At 41.0% G+C, this 17,821-nt stretch overlaps 1 protein-coding gene across 8 annotated transcripts in view; it reads right to left on the bottom strand.

Annotated features, from left to right (window-relative positions):
- Window positions 1-15,653, bottom strand: part of LOC144589050 (uncharacterized) — a 51,712-nt gene extending 36,059 nt beyond the window's left edge. The window contains exons 1-2 of one of the 8 annotated variants that reach the window (XR_013544921.1): window positions 15,574-15,653; window positions 14,190-14,397 (exon numbers count right to left, since the gene is read on the bottom strand). Coding sequence is in view for 4 of the 8 variants with exons in the window: in XM_078392868.1 (XP_078248994.1) it covers window positions 10,486-10,554; window positions 14,507-14,695 (258 nt within the window). In the remaining 4 variants the exon portion in view is untranslated. The other 7 variants (XR_013544922.1, XM_078392868.1, XM_078392869.1 and 4 more) reach the window with 7 other exon arrangements.
- Between the last annotated feature and the right edge of the window lie 2,168 nt (window positions 15,654-17,821).

Below are 17,821 nucleotides of genomic sequence, written 5' to 3'. Positions count from 1 at the left end.
AACAATGGCCAAAATCCTCTTGTGTAGTTGCACTGGTAGAACACTAATATCATAACTTTTTGGTGTGTGTGAATTGCCTCAAGTTAAGAAATCACAGTAGACCACAACCACGAAACTTGGCATATAACATATAATGTCTACAGTTAATTCTGCACTTGACCCTATTTGCATACAGAAGTTATACCATTCGTGGTATGTCAGTATAACTAAACAAGATGATTTTGGCCATTATGGTAAAACTTAAAAACAAAAGCACACATAATTTAGAATATATGACAACTGATGTCATGAATTCTACAGATTAATGATGCCAGCATAAATTTAATGGTGGAAACTGCAGAGGTAAATTGCTGCTTATTGTGCACCAGTTCTGTAAGTTAGTACACAATGAGGGATATAAACTGCAATTTAACTATCAGCATTTCCCTGCTTCAGTTTATATGACTGTTCTCAGAACCAGCCAATAAGATTCGGTGCTGATATTCAAATTTCAGATGAGAATTGCTGCTAGTTAATAAGTTGCCACTTGCATCCCTTTTTGTGTACCACTTGTGTGTGTATTACAAGGAATATAAGCTGCAATTTCTTATCTAGTAGCAATCAGTTGCCACAATTTATCCCCTTGTACTTACACTGGAGCAACCAACGAACCGGATTCTGGCCATACTTTTAAAAAAAATCTAGATCCACACCAGTCAAACAAAATTTGACCAATTAAACAGATCAGCTAAATAAAATTTCAGTACAGCAACTAATTTTTATTTATTTATTGGATTTCTATCCCGCCCATCTAGACCAAAGGTCTATTCTGGGTAGTTTACAAATTTAAAAACAATAAAACCAAAAACATATAAGTCCAAGATGGCGAAGTATAAGAAATTAAGACATGGCAGGAGGGAAAGCCTGCCCAAATGGCCAGGTTTTAAGCCTATTCTTGAAAACATTCAGAGAAGGAGCCAGGTGGATCTCCACTGGCAAGCTGTTCCAAAGGCAAGGGGCCACTGCCGAGAAGGCCCTATTCTTCATCCTTTCCCTCTGGACCTCCCTTGGTGTTAGGCCTCTCAGCCGCCCGGCCTGGCTGGAATGAGTGACTCTGGCAGAAATGGGTGGGAGAAGGCGCTCTGCCAGATATCAAGGTCCTAAACAGTTTAGGGCTTTATATGTAATTGTAAGAACTTTGAAACCAACGCGGAAACGAATGGGCAGCCAATGCAAGGCAGCCAGCTTGGGGGAAATATGTTGGTACCTTTTCACCCCTGTACGAAGTCTGGCCACCGCATTTTGTACTATCCGAAATTTCTGCGTCAGTCTCAAAGGCAGCCCCACGTAGAGCGCTTTACAGTAGTCTAATCGTGAGACTACAAGCACATGTACCAAAGTTGTGAGTGCCCCCACATCAAGATAGGGATGCAGCTGGGCATTCTACCAAAGGTGGAAATGTGTAGAATGGACCACTGACGACACCTGGGTCTCCATGGTGAGTGTGGGTCCAGATGTACACCCAAACTGCGAACCTCACTCTTGGTGGTAAGAGTCACCCCCCAAAGGAAAGGGAGTTTCCCAGATCGCTGATGTCTGAGACACCTACTCAAAGGACCTCCGTCTTGCCCAGATTCAGCCTCAATCCATTCAACTGCATCCATTGCTGAACAGCCCCCAGGCAGTGCTCAAGGGATGAAACAGCATCTGCTGTTGTTGGGAAAAAAGAGATGTAAAGCTGAGTATCATCAGTGTACTGATGACATGAAGCCCCATATCCCCTGATGACTCCTCCTAGCAGCCTCATGTAGATGTTAAACAGCATTGGAGAGATAATTGAGCCCTGCAGAACCCCACAATTGAGGCTCCACAGGGCTGAAAAACTCTCTCCAATCTGCTCTCTAAGGATGGTCCTCCAAGAAGGAACGGAGCCAGGCAAGAGCCAGGCCACTGATTCCCAACTCAGAGAGCCTCCCCAGGAGAATACCATAGTTGACGGTATCAAAGGTGGCTGAGGTATTGAGGAGGACCAGCAGCGGCATTCTGCCCCTGTTGGCTTCCCTCAGTAGGTCATCAAACAGGGTGACCAATGCTGTTTTCCATGCCGTGGCACGGCCTGAAGCTCCACTGGAATGGATCCAGGGCATTGGTTTCATCCAGAAGAGCTTGCAGCTGATCAGCCACCAACCTCTCAACTACCATATTTTTTTGCTCCAGTGAATCCTCCTCCAGAATCAGATCTTATATAATTTGGGCCTTATTTGATACAGATCTGGCATTCAACAACACCAGGTTTAGAGGGGGGGGGGGCTGAGTTGACTACCTCAAGTCTGGCAGGAGGTCACAGTGCCAGAACAGTGAACAGATTTCAAGCATCTGTTCAGCATTCTTCTGGAATGAATGGCAACAGCACCTACACCATATCTCCCTCTGCCAGAAATCACTCAGATGTTAAAAAGTCCCCCTCTGGAATCCATGCCAACCAAGAAAGAAAAAGAAAGAAAAAGATTTAATGACTAAAGAGTAGCCGATAATTAGTAACAGAATTAACAATCAAATCAAATAAATGATCAAACAAAATAAAATAAACAACCTAGTGACCCCAGATGTTCTTGGATTAAAATTCCCAGAAGCCTTGAGCACCACCTGTAGTAGCCAGGATTTCTGGGAGTTTTAGTCCAAAAACATCTGGGGGGCCAAAATTGGAAACCACTGAATCATTTTTTTCCTGGTCAGTTCTTGGCTGATTGATCTGAGAGGTTTTGGTGGAGCAATGCAATAAAATCAAAATTAATCAGACATCAGTAACAATATACATCAACAAATTAAACAATTAACACTATAACTCATAGAATTATGCAAATTTAAGGAAAACTAAACAAAATAAAAATAAAAAGAGCAAAGGCAAAAGCCTGGAAGGCAGGGTTCATAAGGTAGGGGGCATCACTAAAAAACCACTGTTCCTAGTACGTATCAGTTGAACTATCTGAAACATAGTCAGTCAGTAGGGCCTATGATTATGCTCTTAAGGCATAGTCATCTTCAACATATTAGCAATACAGGAACCCTAGCCAGGTGTCCAGAACATGTGTGGAATCTACATGCATCAAAAAAGTGCACTATCCCAGCTTCTTCCATTATTACTGAAGGTTCCATTGATTCAAATGGGCCTACTCTAATTGCACCTTAGCATAGTATAATTTTGGTATCAGCTAACTATTGATTGACGGCCAGAGTCTTTCGTTTTGACTGAGTAAGCAAGGATAGCCTGGAAGTTTTTACTTCTTACCTTGATCCACATGTCTCAGAAAGCCACCACCCCTCTCTAAAGGGTGAAGAGAACATGATCATTTTCTCTACTCAGTGTTAGCTGAAAATTAAGGTTGGTGAGCTTAAGACACCAACCTTAATTAACTACTTAAGAGAAATCATGTTGTTTGAAAAATGCCAACTCCTATGCAAGCCTGCTCATGATAAGAAGAGGAAGTTTTCCTTTATATTCCAATGTTAAAGGAGACACTATTTATTGGGACAAAAAGAGCACTGCAAAATTGGGGAAGGGGTCACAAACTAGCAATGGAAGAAGGCAATACAGTACCTTTTTTCCCTTTCTGTATGTCCCCTTCTGCTGTCTTTCTTGACTTTTTGTCAACCATCAGGGGTTCCCAACCTTGGGACCCCAAATGTTCTTGGACTAAAATTCCCAGAAGCCTTGAGCACCACCTGTAGTAGCCAGGATTTCTGGGAGTTTAGTCCAAAAACATCTGGGGGGCCAAAATTGGAAACCACTGAATCATTTTTTTTTTCTGGTCAGTTCTTGGCTGATTGATCTGAGAAGTGTTGGTGGAGCCATGCTAAATATTACTGAAACAAAAGACAGAATATTAATCAGATCATTAATCAGAAGCAGTCATAGTTGTTCCTGTTTTAGTTCAAAGCAGAAGTTAAAAACAGTGATAGAGCAGAGGTAACAATACCACTTACTTGTTTCCATATTAGAAGTGAGAAAAGCATGGCTGTGAAATATCCTTAAAAACCCAGCTATCTGCAGCTATGAGAGAAAGACTCCTCGGTTTCGACAATCTCTTTGATTAGCTTAAAAATCAGGGCTTTGTCCTTGCATACAATTTCATTTTAAGGTGTACAAAGAATATAAAAGAATCCAGTACTGATATTCATACATGTCATATACTGAATTAGACTCACCAAGAGGCATGAAGGTCACATATAACTCTATTCTCAACTGGTACAGATGGTAGAGGGGGAAAGGCTATCTTCATTTATTTTTTGTTGTAACTGGGAATGTTTAATCATCCACTTTAGTCATATTTTCATGTTTTCAATTTATAACAGCAGTCTGTTGACAATATGCTTCTATTCTTCTTCTGATTTTCTTAATAAGAAAAATGAAAAGTCTTTTCCAATAGTCTTTGGATAGATCTCAAACCATACCCCTATTTCTTGACCTGTAGAAATAATGTGCCTTATGACTGTGTAGAGCATTTGCTCTTCATTGCTTTTGTCACTACATTCCCAAGAGTCGTTTTCTTCGTCTGACACAACTGCCAAAGAGAATATAATTATGGCCTTGAGATTATACAATCCTAACTGACTGTGTGAAACCCTGATACTTAGACTTTCCTCTAGGTTATAGAACATTAGTTGTTTAATAAGCAACTACATTGATGCCTCAGTTCAAGTAGAAATACTCTTTTTTATGCCTCAAGAAAGGGGAAAGGGCATATTGTATACAGAATTAACTCTAGTATCATCCAGAGGTTTTTTTTTAATGGCTGTGTGTGCCTGCAGATGTGGAAGCTCTAAGATTACAAATTGTTCTGTATATGTTGTATAAATATTTAAATTACAGATAATGTGTTGGATGAATAGAAAAGCAAGATATTTCTGGATCAATACACTTACCAGAGGCCAAAACATTCAGAATTAGCATCCAAAGTGTTACATGAACAATTACTATAAATCAAATCAGAAATATTAATCAGCACTATCATTGTTATTAAAATCTGTCATCAATAAAATCAGTCACCTGTTTGAAAATATTTCTTTTAATTTTAGTAGATCAGAAAAGATTGTATTAGCAAATCTAAAAGACAGCAATTAAGTGGCTTGGTGAGTTTCCCCATGGAGGACATTCCAATTACATAAAACACCATGCTCTGTGCTCCAACAGGATGAATTTCCCTTAAAGAACACATCTAGTAAGAGGTAAGGATTTCAGTTGTTATACAGCTGGTATATAAGAAATTGACCCTTCTCCATTGTGATGCCTTCTTGATTTTTTTTTTGTAGGCTAGAAGTCCCATCAACCACAAGTTGAGAGAAGCAGCCCTAAGATTTGGTGGAATCAAGCCACGTGATGTATTATATGCTGTTCTATAAATAATATCTCAGAACCCATGTTAACTTCAATTGTGTGTTTTTATCAGCTGACAAATATCAGATGCAGTCATTTTGGTCTATTGTTGTCTGCCACCTGTGATTATTATATTTTGTATTTAATTTTTGTTTTTTGTTCATTGTCTTCTGTCATTCTTATTCTTGTAATAATAAGATTGACATAAGGCAATGCCACTAGTTGGACTGGATGGATGGATGGATGGATGGATGGATGGATGGATGGATAGCTCTCTTGCATAAGTAATTTCATACTTAGAGATGGTATAATTAGCTATATATTTCACCATTACCCTATATATACATACTTGGAAGTAATTCTGATTCTATTCAACATAGTTTATTTCCAACTAAGTGGTTATGAGATTATGACCTTAATATAACTATGCATTTGGGAGTACCCTTAATACCAAAAATTAATTTCAGCAGTGCTTTTGATAAGAATGCATTAAAGGTTTTATCACAAATGGATAAAGTATTTTGGCATATATAGTATCTTTGTAGGAACGGTACATATTCATCATATTACTACATGTGGGTCCAGATTATATAGTGTATAATTTTTTGTTTCCTCTCATTTAATTACTTAACAGCTGTAATCAAAATTGTTTTTGAATTCTTCCCAAGAGCAAGGCTTTGTCCCCCTTCCCTGCTTTTTCGAATATAAGTAAACATTTAAACACCAAAATAATTTTTTACCGAAATTTTTTTAAAAATGACGAATACTGTATTTGTGTTTTATGAGCAAAAAGCCTTGGTGAGAGTGTAGTTGCCTTTAGAGGGAATTGTCCTTTCATGCAGAAGAAATTAGATGTGCAAAAGTTAAAAAGATAAATACCAAAGAATCTCCCAAATGTTTAGTCAGAGTAATGAAAACTAACAAATGTATGTGCACGCACATAGAATATACTATATCAAACTGCAATTTAAAAACGCTATGCAATGTCCATTTATCAATGGGATTGATTAATATAGCTTTTTGTGCAGTAGGGAATTGACTGGCACTGCAGTTTTTCTGAACTTCACTGCAACCTGGGGTCATGAACCATAGCTTCATACCTCAGGGTGAGCTTGTACACAGTCTGAACTCATGGCAAAACACTCCGATGACAACGGTACTTCAGGCTGTTTGAGTCAGCTCCGCTCTGCAGTTCTGCTACAGTTGTGCGGACTAGCCTTTAGTTCCATATATGAGCCATTTTAAAAGTGGGTGCCAAAGAATCTTTATGATTGTTTTGCTTTCTGTTTTTAGATGTAAGGCAAACATTAACACCTGTGTGTCTTAGGGTAGGCACCTGAAACCATAGTTGGCAGTGAAATAAAAGCCTGATTCTTTACTGTGTTTATTCACATGCAGCCTCTGTAGCTTTCATAGGAACAGATCTTTTCAAATCAGTCCTATGAACTTCTTCATCTGCACAGCAGTTCCCAATTTAGGAGAGGAAGTTCTGGCTCTGGCAGAATGGGTATCTTCATACTCATAGTTTAGGTTAAGTGGTGGCAAGTTCTGTTGCACAGACCATTCAATGGTCTCCCTGTCTAGCTGGAGTCATCAGAGCCCTGGACTGCCCTGAAACTGGGAAATTTGGTTATCTGACTACGAGTTGGATTTATTCTTCGATGAAGCTATGGAAGCTGTTACTTTCACAGCTGTGATTAAAACAAAATGTTAGAATTTTATTTCCTGCCCAATAAACCACCAGCCTCCAATGAAATAATGGAAGAAATGCAAGGCAACAAGTATTTTAAAATTTAAAAAGATAAAGAGTTCATTACAAAGAGTTCGCACTAATTCATACATCATGTCATGCCATTTAGATTTTTGTCCACTTGAAGTACAAACTTAGCACATACATGGAACATAGCTAGTACAATACTTTGTAATATGGATGAATCACACATATTGTAAACTTAACGTTTTAACAGAGGGAAAATTGAATGCTGCCTCTCCATAGGCTCCCAGAAAATTAAAGAGGGTGGTGTCCATTCATAATTTGGTCAAATGGGCTTGCAATACACAACTATGGTTGCCAATCTATCTTTGATACAGTTCAAATACATCTGTTTAGCTTACTTATTACTACAGAAAAGTAACATCTTTGTAAGTACTGAACAAAAAAATGACCCAACTAGGACTAAACCTCCAGATGTCTAACGCTAATGATTAGAAAAGATGCTGAATGTGATGTACATACATGCATTCTAATTAAAATGACACCAACCATTTAGATCGCCAAAATCTTGTATTATGCTATAGCTCCTCCCTGCAGAGTCTTGCCAGGATTCTCTTCTGTTTCCCATTAGAGTGATATAAAAAGTAGACTGCAATTGGCACTGAAGGCTTCGGCAATTCTCAGGCTTGCCTAATGAAAAAGGCAGACATTTGCCCAGTAGATTTTATTACCAGGAGACTAGTGCAGGGGAATTAAAAAGTAAGATTGTCAAATTACCTGAAGTTATTTCACATTAACAGCATATCCTCTATAGAGGTCTACTCACAACTGAGTCCAACTGAGCCCAATGGTCCTTGTTGTCAGGCTAGTGGGTACATTTTTTTAAAGTAAACTTTCTTGCCTTTTTCACTCTGAAATAGCAACAACAAACCTGGTTCGATATTTCTGGGGATTCCCATCCAGAGATGGAGACTTAAAAAACGGTTGGTTAAGCCACAACGCTCCTCTTGTCTTTAAAGGAAGTTGGGTATGCTCAGTGTTCCTGAGCTTGCATACTGCAAGTCTGCATTTATATTCAATGCTTTCTGAAGGACAAGTTTACTCTGCAGTGCCGTGAGAAGTGCATGCTTAAAAAAACCAAAAAAACAAAACAGTTTTCCAGAACATTTAAACTCTTTCTTTCTTTCTTTGTCACAATAAACACACTTAGACATTTATTTGAACAAAACAAGTTTTGTTACTCTGTTATCTTGACATTGCACATTTTTGCATTATGCAGTAGCTAATAAGTGCAAATCCTGTGTGTAAAAAGAATAGGCTACTTTCAATCTGTGGAAAGTTTGACCTCGAGGGCATAGAAACTGTTGACTCATTGTTTTTATTGCATATACTATTAGTTCTTTGTCACATTCTAGGAATGACATCATCTTCATTGCTCTTAGTAGCAGGTAGTGGTAAATGAGTAGGTTTCTGCCTTCTTGAATTTGTTGAAAGTATACTTTCCAAATTCAGAATATAATTCTAGTTCCACCCTTTTGCTGTTTTCACTCATGCTATGCAGGGAAACCTTGTAGGCAGAATAAGGATTTCTGAGAGCCTTCGCCCTCCCCCACTGTGCACTGCATTGCGAAGACCAGGCTTCTGGGCACATTGCCAGAGAGGGCAAGCTCTAGAGGATGAGTGCCATTGTCAGCACTTGCCTTTGCAAAAGATAGTGGGATCTGTGAGGGGAGAGGTGGGCTCTGGGGGAGAGGGTACTAGATCTTTACCCTTTTCAGGGTTGACCAACAGCACATCCAGAATCTGCTCATTTGAGCTACAAGAACTTTTAGAATACTTGCTGTTTTTGGTAAATCTTAAAATCAGAGCCCTAAAATAGAGCCTTTATCAAGTGGTACCCAAGCTGAGCAAATCAACAACAGTGGAAAGAAATAGGAGCCTAGAGCCTCAATACCTGCAAACACATGAAGAACTCAGAGCCATGGTTTGCTCTTGATTTAATGAAGCATCCAAAAATTATACAAAAAGAATGTTATTTCAGGTTGCCTGGTTAAAAAAAATTGATATAGGAAATGCCTATTTTATGGTCACTCATAAAAGCTGTGAGCTACAACCCATACACATGTACCTGGGAATATGTCCAATTGAATTCAGTGGCACTTACTCCTGTGTAGATGTACACAGGGCTGTGCTTTCAGGTTGCTCTGCTAGTGCAACTCTAACCCATATATAGTACATTGAATAAGGGTTGAGAACTGTGCGAAATATTGTTTTGTGGGGTGGGAACTGGGATTTGGGTTCAACTTATTGACCCAAATCATAATAGGGTTAGACTGGTATGAAGCCACCATTTGTGCAAAGACATTTTTCATGGTACTAGCCTTTGGAGACTTCAACAGCAATTCCATTACCTTCTTTGTATTCTAATTCTTAGTCTAAAGCTAAATTGAAAATGCTTGGGATTTTTCTCAATCAGAACACTGACAATATTAAGAGTATTTTGTTTTGTTTCCAGCATAATCCCCAAATAAAGTGTGTCTTCACATCTCTTCAGCTGGTTTAAAATGCTGCAGCCAGACTGCTCACTGGCACTGGTTACAGGGAGCTTGTAACATCTTTACTACAACAGTCTGTTTCCAGGCCCAATTCAAAGTGCTGGTTATTACCTATAAAACCCTATACGGCTTGGGTCCAGGCTCTTTGAAGGATTGTATAACCCCATATGAACCTTCTTAACTCTTAAGATCTTTGGAGAGGCCCTTCTCTCGGTCTCACCATCTTCCCAAGCTCTTTTGTTGAGGACACAAGAGAGGACCTTCTCAGTGGAAGCTCCCAGGCTTTGGAAGACGATGCCCTGAGAAGCCAGATTGGCCCCCTCCCTGTTGTTCTTCCATCATCAGGCAAACATTTTCCTTTTCAGGCAGGCTTTTAAGCAATGTGCCCCAGGAATGCCTTGTTTATTAACTTACACATTTTAAATGTTTTAAAATGTTTAAAATTTGTTTTTAACCTGGTTTTAATCTCAACATATGTTTAATTGCTTTTTAATATGTTATCTATAATTTAAAACTGTTGATTGTTTTATACTTTTAGTTGTTGTCAGCTGCTTTGGGTCCCCTATGGGAAGAAAGGTGGCATTTAATAATATAAATAAATAATAAGTCTTCCTGAAAGTCAGTTAAATAATATGACACAGGTTTTGCATCCTATTGTTGACAATAGTTTCTATAATCAAATAATTCAAGGTGGCAATGACATTTGTGAAAGGCCTGAATAAATAACTGTTATTATTATTTTTAATCATTAATTTTATTATATAGATACTAACTTTATGTGCGTGTGTTAATGTGGCAATTCTGTTCTCTTAACTGTACAATAAACTGAACAATACTCCATAGTAGGGAAAATATCCACTCACTTTAAATAATTTTGCTTCCTCTTTCTTTAACAGTGTAACGTACACAGGAGCTTTTGCAGAGCTGATTTCCTTCAGAGGAGAAAGAATCAAAATTTACAGTACTGTATCTTTGAAAAACCTATCTTATTTCCACATTTGCAAATAAATATGCTAAGATATTTAATATTAACCATTTAATTTGACCAATACAAACCCTGTAAATTACTTTCTTATCTGCCAAACAGACAAGGAACATTTTGAGAAAGTTCATTAATCTGAATGCCTTTGCACCACACCAAGATTGCTTAAGGCTCCAAATAAAAGTTCAGGCCAGATCAAGACATTTTGTTGTCTCAGGCAGAACAGAAAGTTCAGCTCCCAAATGAAACTACATGATGTTCAAAACTAGCCAAATTATTTTGACACTTAAGGCAGAAAATTCAACCAACACCTTTCCCTATCAGTGGTAGCAAAGATGCAACAAGAATTATATAAATAAGGAATAATTTGTTGCTCTTTCATAATACACAGAATCTGATGCCTGTGACAGATGCCCACCTCTGCCTAATGGTAGGGATCGGCTCTGATGTTGCCTGCAGGATGGCAGGCAAGTCCATAGCACTCATTAAGACAGGTTAGTTATTTAAGGTGTGGCTAGGAGAGTTCTCATGTATACACTAAAAAATTAATCTTCCATATAAAATGACAGGGTATACACATAGCTACTCCCTCCCAGGAGAGCCACCTTTTTATGTCTACATGTATTGTTCATAATATTAACACGACAATCATTTTTATCCTTATGTATTTATCATTAAATATATATCCTGCAGCAATTTAACTATAAAAACCATATGAATTTGAAATCTTCACTGAGAGCTTTACAGAAACTGCAGAAACATTTGAATAAATAAACAAGCAAGCAGGAGAGAACCTATCTGAACTTTGGCTTAAAGGCTCTGGAGAATCAAAGGATTATTAGCGGACATCAACAAAATAGCATAGATTACCCTTATGAAAAAGGTCCTTCAATGGTGACCACTGTTATATCTAAGAAAGCAGGGGTGCCAGCAAAGTGTTTAGTAGTTGACAATCTCAGCACCTGCGCAGATGGTTTCGTTACTTATTAAAACCAGTCTATGATGATGTTCCATTTAAGTAATACAGTATAGCAGTTCTTTTTGCTGAACCATCTTATATTTTGAGTTGGACATAAAACTTTAATGGGGAAAAGAAGGAAAAGAAAAGAAGAAGGAGTTATATAAAGGACCTGTGTTACATAAGGATGTGCATACAACCCCAATTCCAATGTATTTGATCAGAACATGATTGCATATCACTAGTAGGGAATATATGCTCCTATATCAAAGGATGGATGAGAATGCATATCCAGAGGTTACCCCTAAGCAAAGCATACTACATTTCAAAGAGCACATAGGCATGATCGACATGATTTGTGCAGGGAGGGCTGCCAGCTAGCAAGACAGGCAAGGCATTTACACACACACAGTTTTCTTAAGCTTCTGATTTTTGCCCCAGGGAAGACAGATTAAGGTAAATTAATATGGCTGATTCCCTGCCACTCAGTTTCCTCGCAGCTGTATTTCATTTTTTTAATAGTCTGATCCTTTACCCAAGTTGCAAAAGGCAAATCCCATTTATTTTAGTAGGAATTGTTCTAAGAGCAAGTATGCTTTGAATAGTAGCCTAAAGTAGAATACCCCATCCCTCAAACTCAATTTACCTTAATCTATGTCATAGTCATTATTACTAAAGAATAAAGACAGGCTTCAACATTTTGTACATATCATTTAAAGATGCTGGGGATCTTTTCATTATAGCCCCTCCCTTTTGTTGCAAGGTCATCAGTTTAAGCAAGCAGAAATGAGAAGCACATCAAGCAGAAATTCTGTTAAAGTGTATTTTGTAGAATTAGGCTTTTGCCAACCAACTTGATTTTTCCTGCTTGAAGAGCTCTTTAAGAACTGGATTCTTATGGAATACTAAATAGATTTTTAATTAATAGCTCAATTACTGTTTTCTTTCTAACCCCTGGAAACTTTTAAACATCTCACATTCCTAGTTCAGGAGTATCCAAAAAGAGAAATAAAAATTGTCATTTGAATATACTGCCAAGATGCATTTTGCATTGTGATCTAGATCAAAATATACCCTGGCAAAATGGCACTGCATCACCTTTGTATGAATATATATGTTAAAGCTGATATCTTGGCAAGGACAAAATCTGGGCCTAAATGCCATGTTTCTGCTACTGAGAAAAAAAAAAAATATATATATATATATATAATGCAAGGCCTGAAACAGAATTAATTATTCAAAGCTCTAGTAAAATGGCTTCCAAAGGAACAGAGAGTCCTGCAGCACCTTAAAAATGAACATATGTATTAAAGCATTAGTTTTTGTGGACTATGGCACCATCCATCAGATGCATTAAGTCCTATTCTAAATTTCAGGTATTTGTGCAATACAGTTTAGTGGGTAGTGCTGTAGACAATGAGGGAAATTAAATACAGAGAGTACCTACATCAACTGTTACACAGACAGTAACTGCCCAAAGGTTTGATGAATGGTCAATGTGCTAATAATGTTATTATTACATTACTGTATAACACTGGACTTTCACAAAACCTGCTGATCACACACACACACACACACACACACACACACACACACACACACACACACACACACACACACACACACACACACACACACACACACACACACACAAGCATGAGTGCTATTTTTGTTCTCAGCACCGGAAATCGGAGCTAGACATTTTGAATTACTTATTGGCCTGGTTGTCTAAACTTTGAAATGAATGCCTGATAAGTTTACAATGTTTACCACTCTAAAGGGACAGGTATTTTGTCCACAAAGATGTGCAAATGTAAGATAATAAAGCAGTGCACTAAAACCATAAGTTTAATTAAACTGAGCCAACACTATCAGATCACCTCCTCTTCATGATTTCATTAGCTGAAAATTCTTATAATACTGTATAGTCTCAAGACTGGATTGCATTTTTTCCCCAGAAACTATGTAGCACCTGCTTGTACCATTCACATTACAGAAACAAAGTTGAAAGAATGCATTTTACTGTGCTAAGACAAACTATATCCTATTTATTAAATTTAATATTTCTGAGGCAGCAAAAATCTCAACCCTCAAATATTTACAGTTTCATTGGATAAAAGTGAAATATGTCTAGGAGTGCTGAGTCAATGGTTAACCTTTTAGGTAGCTTCTCTTTTAACATGGCTGATTTAATGGAAGCAAAGAAATACGAGGTAAAATATATTAATTTCCTTTCCTAATAGCGTTTTATATTCTTTATGATTTGAATATTTCCCCAGGAGGCAAAAAATCTTATGAAGTTGGTTGGTGCTTGAAGAGGGCTACAAAATTTTACTTAAGATTTTTTTTAAAAAAATTATTCAGCAAGGTCATATCTTTATAGCTCTGGAAAGGAGGGGGCCCAGCCCAAAACGCATTAAGGATATGGAAATACGTTCATCTGGTAATTTTCCACTAGCTGACATGAGTTCTTTACTATTAACGGTGATGGAGCAATGCAGGATTAAGAATGGCATTAGAAAACCCAATGCACACTTTTCTATACCTCCTGGAACTCAGACCTGCAAACTCCTGGGATCCTCCCCCCTCCTTGCTTTGAAAATAAGATTAGCACGGGGCTCCCTCACCTTTTAAACTAATCTTTCTTTTCCTCATGTGGCTTACAAGAGACGATTCCTTCTTTTGACCTGTCAACCAATTTGCTCTAGAAATTGAAGTGGGAGTGGAAGCGGGCACCGAGCACCGGATTCATCATAGTCTGGTTAATCTGATTTACGAAGGTGGCTGGCTGGTCTTTCTTCTTCGCGTGAAACATGAAAGCAGCTTGTATGGCAACTAAAAAGGAGAGAGGTGGGGGAAAGGAAAGGGGAAAGGGAAAAGGGTGGGGAAGGGAAAGAAAAAGAGGACTAACTGTAACATCACAAAAATCATGAGGATACCTCACCGGTTGGCATCCTGGAGGCAACCGTGGTCTTCGCTGGATCCCCCGGGACAACCCCGAGAGGCTGCTGGGCGCTTGGCATGGCTTTGGCAGCTGGCCTCGGCTTTCCCAGGAGGCAGAGCCGCCGCCCCAGTTGCACCTCGCTGCCCAGCCGGGCGCAAAGGCACCGCCGCCTTTCCCGGCCGCGGGCATCCTCCTCCCGGCTGAAGGAAAACTGCGGCCAGGTCTCCTCGGGTTCCCGGCATCTTGGGCTCAGGGGCGAGCGCCCGTTCCGGCCGCTCCGGCACTGCGGGTCCCCAAGGCCGGCCGGGCTCTCCTCGGCGCCAGGTGGGGGGCGCGGGCCGAAGGATGGGAGGGGGGGCGCGCGGGCCGGTCCTCCTTCCCCTCGAGGGTCGCTCCCGGTCGCGCCGCCAGAGCCGGAGCAGAAGAGGGAGAGGCTGAAGAGGAGCCCGGGCGCCTCCTCTCAGGCTGGCTGAGGCGAGGCGAGCCGCCCCCCCCCCGACCCAGCAGCAGGGCAGAGACAAAAGCCCGCGGACGAAACCAAATAAATAAAACCAGACTGTTGAGGAAGGCGCGGAAATTTAAAAATGTTTGGACAGGAAGAGCAGGGGGGAAAACCGTAAAGGGGAGGGACGGGGGGGGGAACTAACGGTTCAGAAGCGGCCTTTGCCCTCCCACTTGGCCGCTTGGCATCGGGCCCCGGCGAACCCCCATCTTCTCTCCTCTCTCTGCCCCCCTCACCCACCCACCCACACGCCGCCCTCCCACGCCGGGGGGGGGGGGACGGCGGTGTCGGCGGCGGACTCGAACCCGGGCAGATTTCCCGGAGGAGCTGCGTGCGAGAGGCGCGCCACAAGGACGCGGCGCGGCAACTACGCACCGCTCCTCCGACATTTTGAGCGCCGGGGCTGGCCTCTGGGCCGGGCTCTCGGGAGAGCGGCGGGGCTTGGGGGCCGCTCCGCGGTGGCGCTCGGGGTTCTCGCGGGGCCGGGACCCCCCTGGAGAGGCTCCCGACGCCGACCTGCCATCACCGGGGCGGATTCGTTGCGGCGCGCCTTTCAGCGCCATACCTGAGGCGAAGCGCCCGCGGCTGGCTGTGCCTGATGGAGCGGAGCCGCTCCCTCGGGCGCGCCTCTTGCGCGGAGGAGAGCATCCAGGATTGGGCTGAGCCAAGCCGGGGCTGGGAGGAAAGGGTTTCTTCGGACACCCCGAATTCGGGCCCCGAAGTCCTGCACGCATACCTTGCCAAGCCGACTGACAGCTTGGACCTCGACGTGGTGCCCCCCCCCCCACCTCGCAGAATGGTGCGCCTTTAACTCCCCATGAGCTGCCGTGGGACCTCAGCACTATCTGCACCGAATGGCAACTTCGGACCCCCCCCCCTCACCTCCCTGGCAATATATTCGGATGTGCCCTCGACTTCTTGGCAAGCGAGTGCCGCTGATGTGCAGTGGAAGTGACTTCCATGTAGGTGACCTTCCCCAGCCAAGGGGGTTACGTCCTGTCCAGCTCAAACGCCGCAAGTTTACCAATCCAAGGGCTCAGGGTTCGAGTGTTGGAAAGACAGGAATACCATGGAAAGCAAGGCCAGTTTGGTCCGGGTAAATACAGAGGAGTGAGAAATCATTGGATTGGCAAAGCTCATGGGTTTCTTTGAAAGTGTCTGGTGCGGAGGTCCTGACCCAGTTTTTCCATACTAAGAAGGAAGTTTCGTTGAAATCAGTTGGAGCTGGTGCCAGGGGAAAGTTGTTCATGACAGCGCTCTTCCATGAAGGAAAGTGTGATTTCAGCTCAGCTCAGTTACTTCCAAAGCCTACGGGGGTTATCTTGGAGAAAGCGAGTCGATTCAAACGCATCCCACTCGGGTCCTAAATTAACCCGTTGTATAGTAGTCTGTTCATTAAACATTAACCCCAAGACGTAAAGACGAGCATTTGCTCTTTCCATCGGATTCCAGTGCTGCTAAAGGCATGCTATGGATAATTGGTCCCCACTAGCCGGGTGCTAGAATAAACGCCTCTTGGGTTTTGCTCTAATGGGGGCGGAAATACTCTTGAACAGACGGAAGCGCAGCTCCAGTATTCAGCTGGCTCCTCTGGTATATCGCTCTGTGGAGACAAAAGTATAATAGTCTTCAGAATTGAGTATATTCGCACTTCAGCAGTGCCCCTGCACAGCTAAAGTAGCGCACGTACCCCTCAGCCGGCACCCTATGTTTTTTAATTCTGGCAATTTGAGTATCAGGACCACCACAGATGTGTCATTTGAGAGAATGACTGTCTTAGGGCGTGCCTCCTGATCTTATTCTTAAAAATACTTCTAAAGAGGTGTCCATAAACTTTTGCTTGAACACCATGAGAACAGTGCAGTTAATTTCCCCTCTACTGGTAATATTTATCTGAAACTACATTCACATTATTTACTTTTAGTCTAATATTATCTTGGGCAAGGGTTTCTGTCAGTGAAAAATAATAATGAAACTTGTAAATAAATAAATAAATGAGTGTTACAGTTATTTTGGCTTTCCGGCTGGCAACCATAAAACTCATTTCTGAAATCCAATGAGTTCATACCAGTTATTTTGTGCTATTCAATGCAAAAGAAGAAACTTTCAATCATTTTAGAATGGTGTGGGTTTGGTATTATTTAGCTCACTAGGCAGCTCCTATTACCTGTTAAAAGCCTGCCAATTTATGCACCATCATAGAATATTAATACCTTGGCTTCTTCAAAGAGCAGAAAGGATTGGGAAGGACTGCAGATTTAGCCTTTCAAAAAGAAAATGTCAAATTCCTGGGAAATGGCAAATTCCTTTATAGTTCAGGATTAGGATTGGGTTGGTAATTTCCTTTTTAAAGTCTAGGTTCTGCTTTGTTGTCCTTGAAAATACCATTTAGAAAGGCACATGATGGGGTTAAACTCTAGTTTGCAGAAAAGGTCGTTGTTTTTATTAGCAGTGGAACTCAATGTTTTTCATCTGACCCTTCTGAAAGCTGGGTTCAGCGAAGGAGAAGTTTGTACTGTTGAGAAGAGACATTCATTTTAACAGTGTAAAAGCCACTCAATATCGTTTAGAAACTTTTTTAAGGGAGAGGAATGGACGTCACCAGCTTCCCTTTTGAGATGAAATTTTGCATTTTTATAATCAACTGCTCCTGTTGAAAGTTACACTGTAACATCGTCTTTGTTAACCAAATGTGATCCTCTATATTGTCATATCCTTCATTTGGTCCTTTAACTCAGGCCACTCATCCACACTGTGACTTACCCGATGAAAACATTATTTGTAGGAGAGAATGAGAAGAAAAACATGCAAGC

This window comes from Pogona vitticeps, chromosome 4 (assembly GCF_051106095.1).
Source record: "Pogona vitticeps strain Pit_001003342236 chromosome 4, PviZW2.1, whole genome shotgun sequence".
NCBI classification, from domain to species: Eukaryota; Metazoa; Chordata; class Lepidosauria; order Squamata; family Agamidae; genus Pogona; species Pogona vitticeps.
This window is presented reverse-complemented; position numbering and strand designations above follow the sequence as displayed.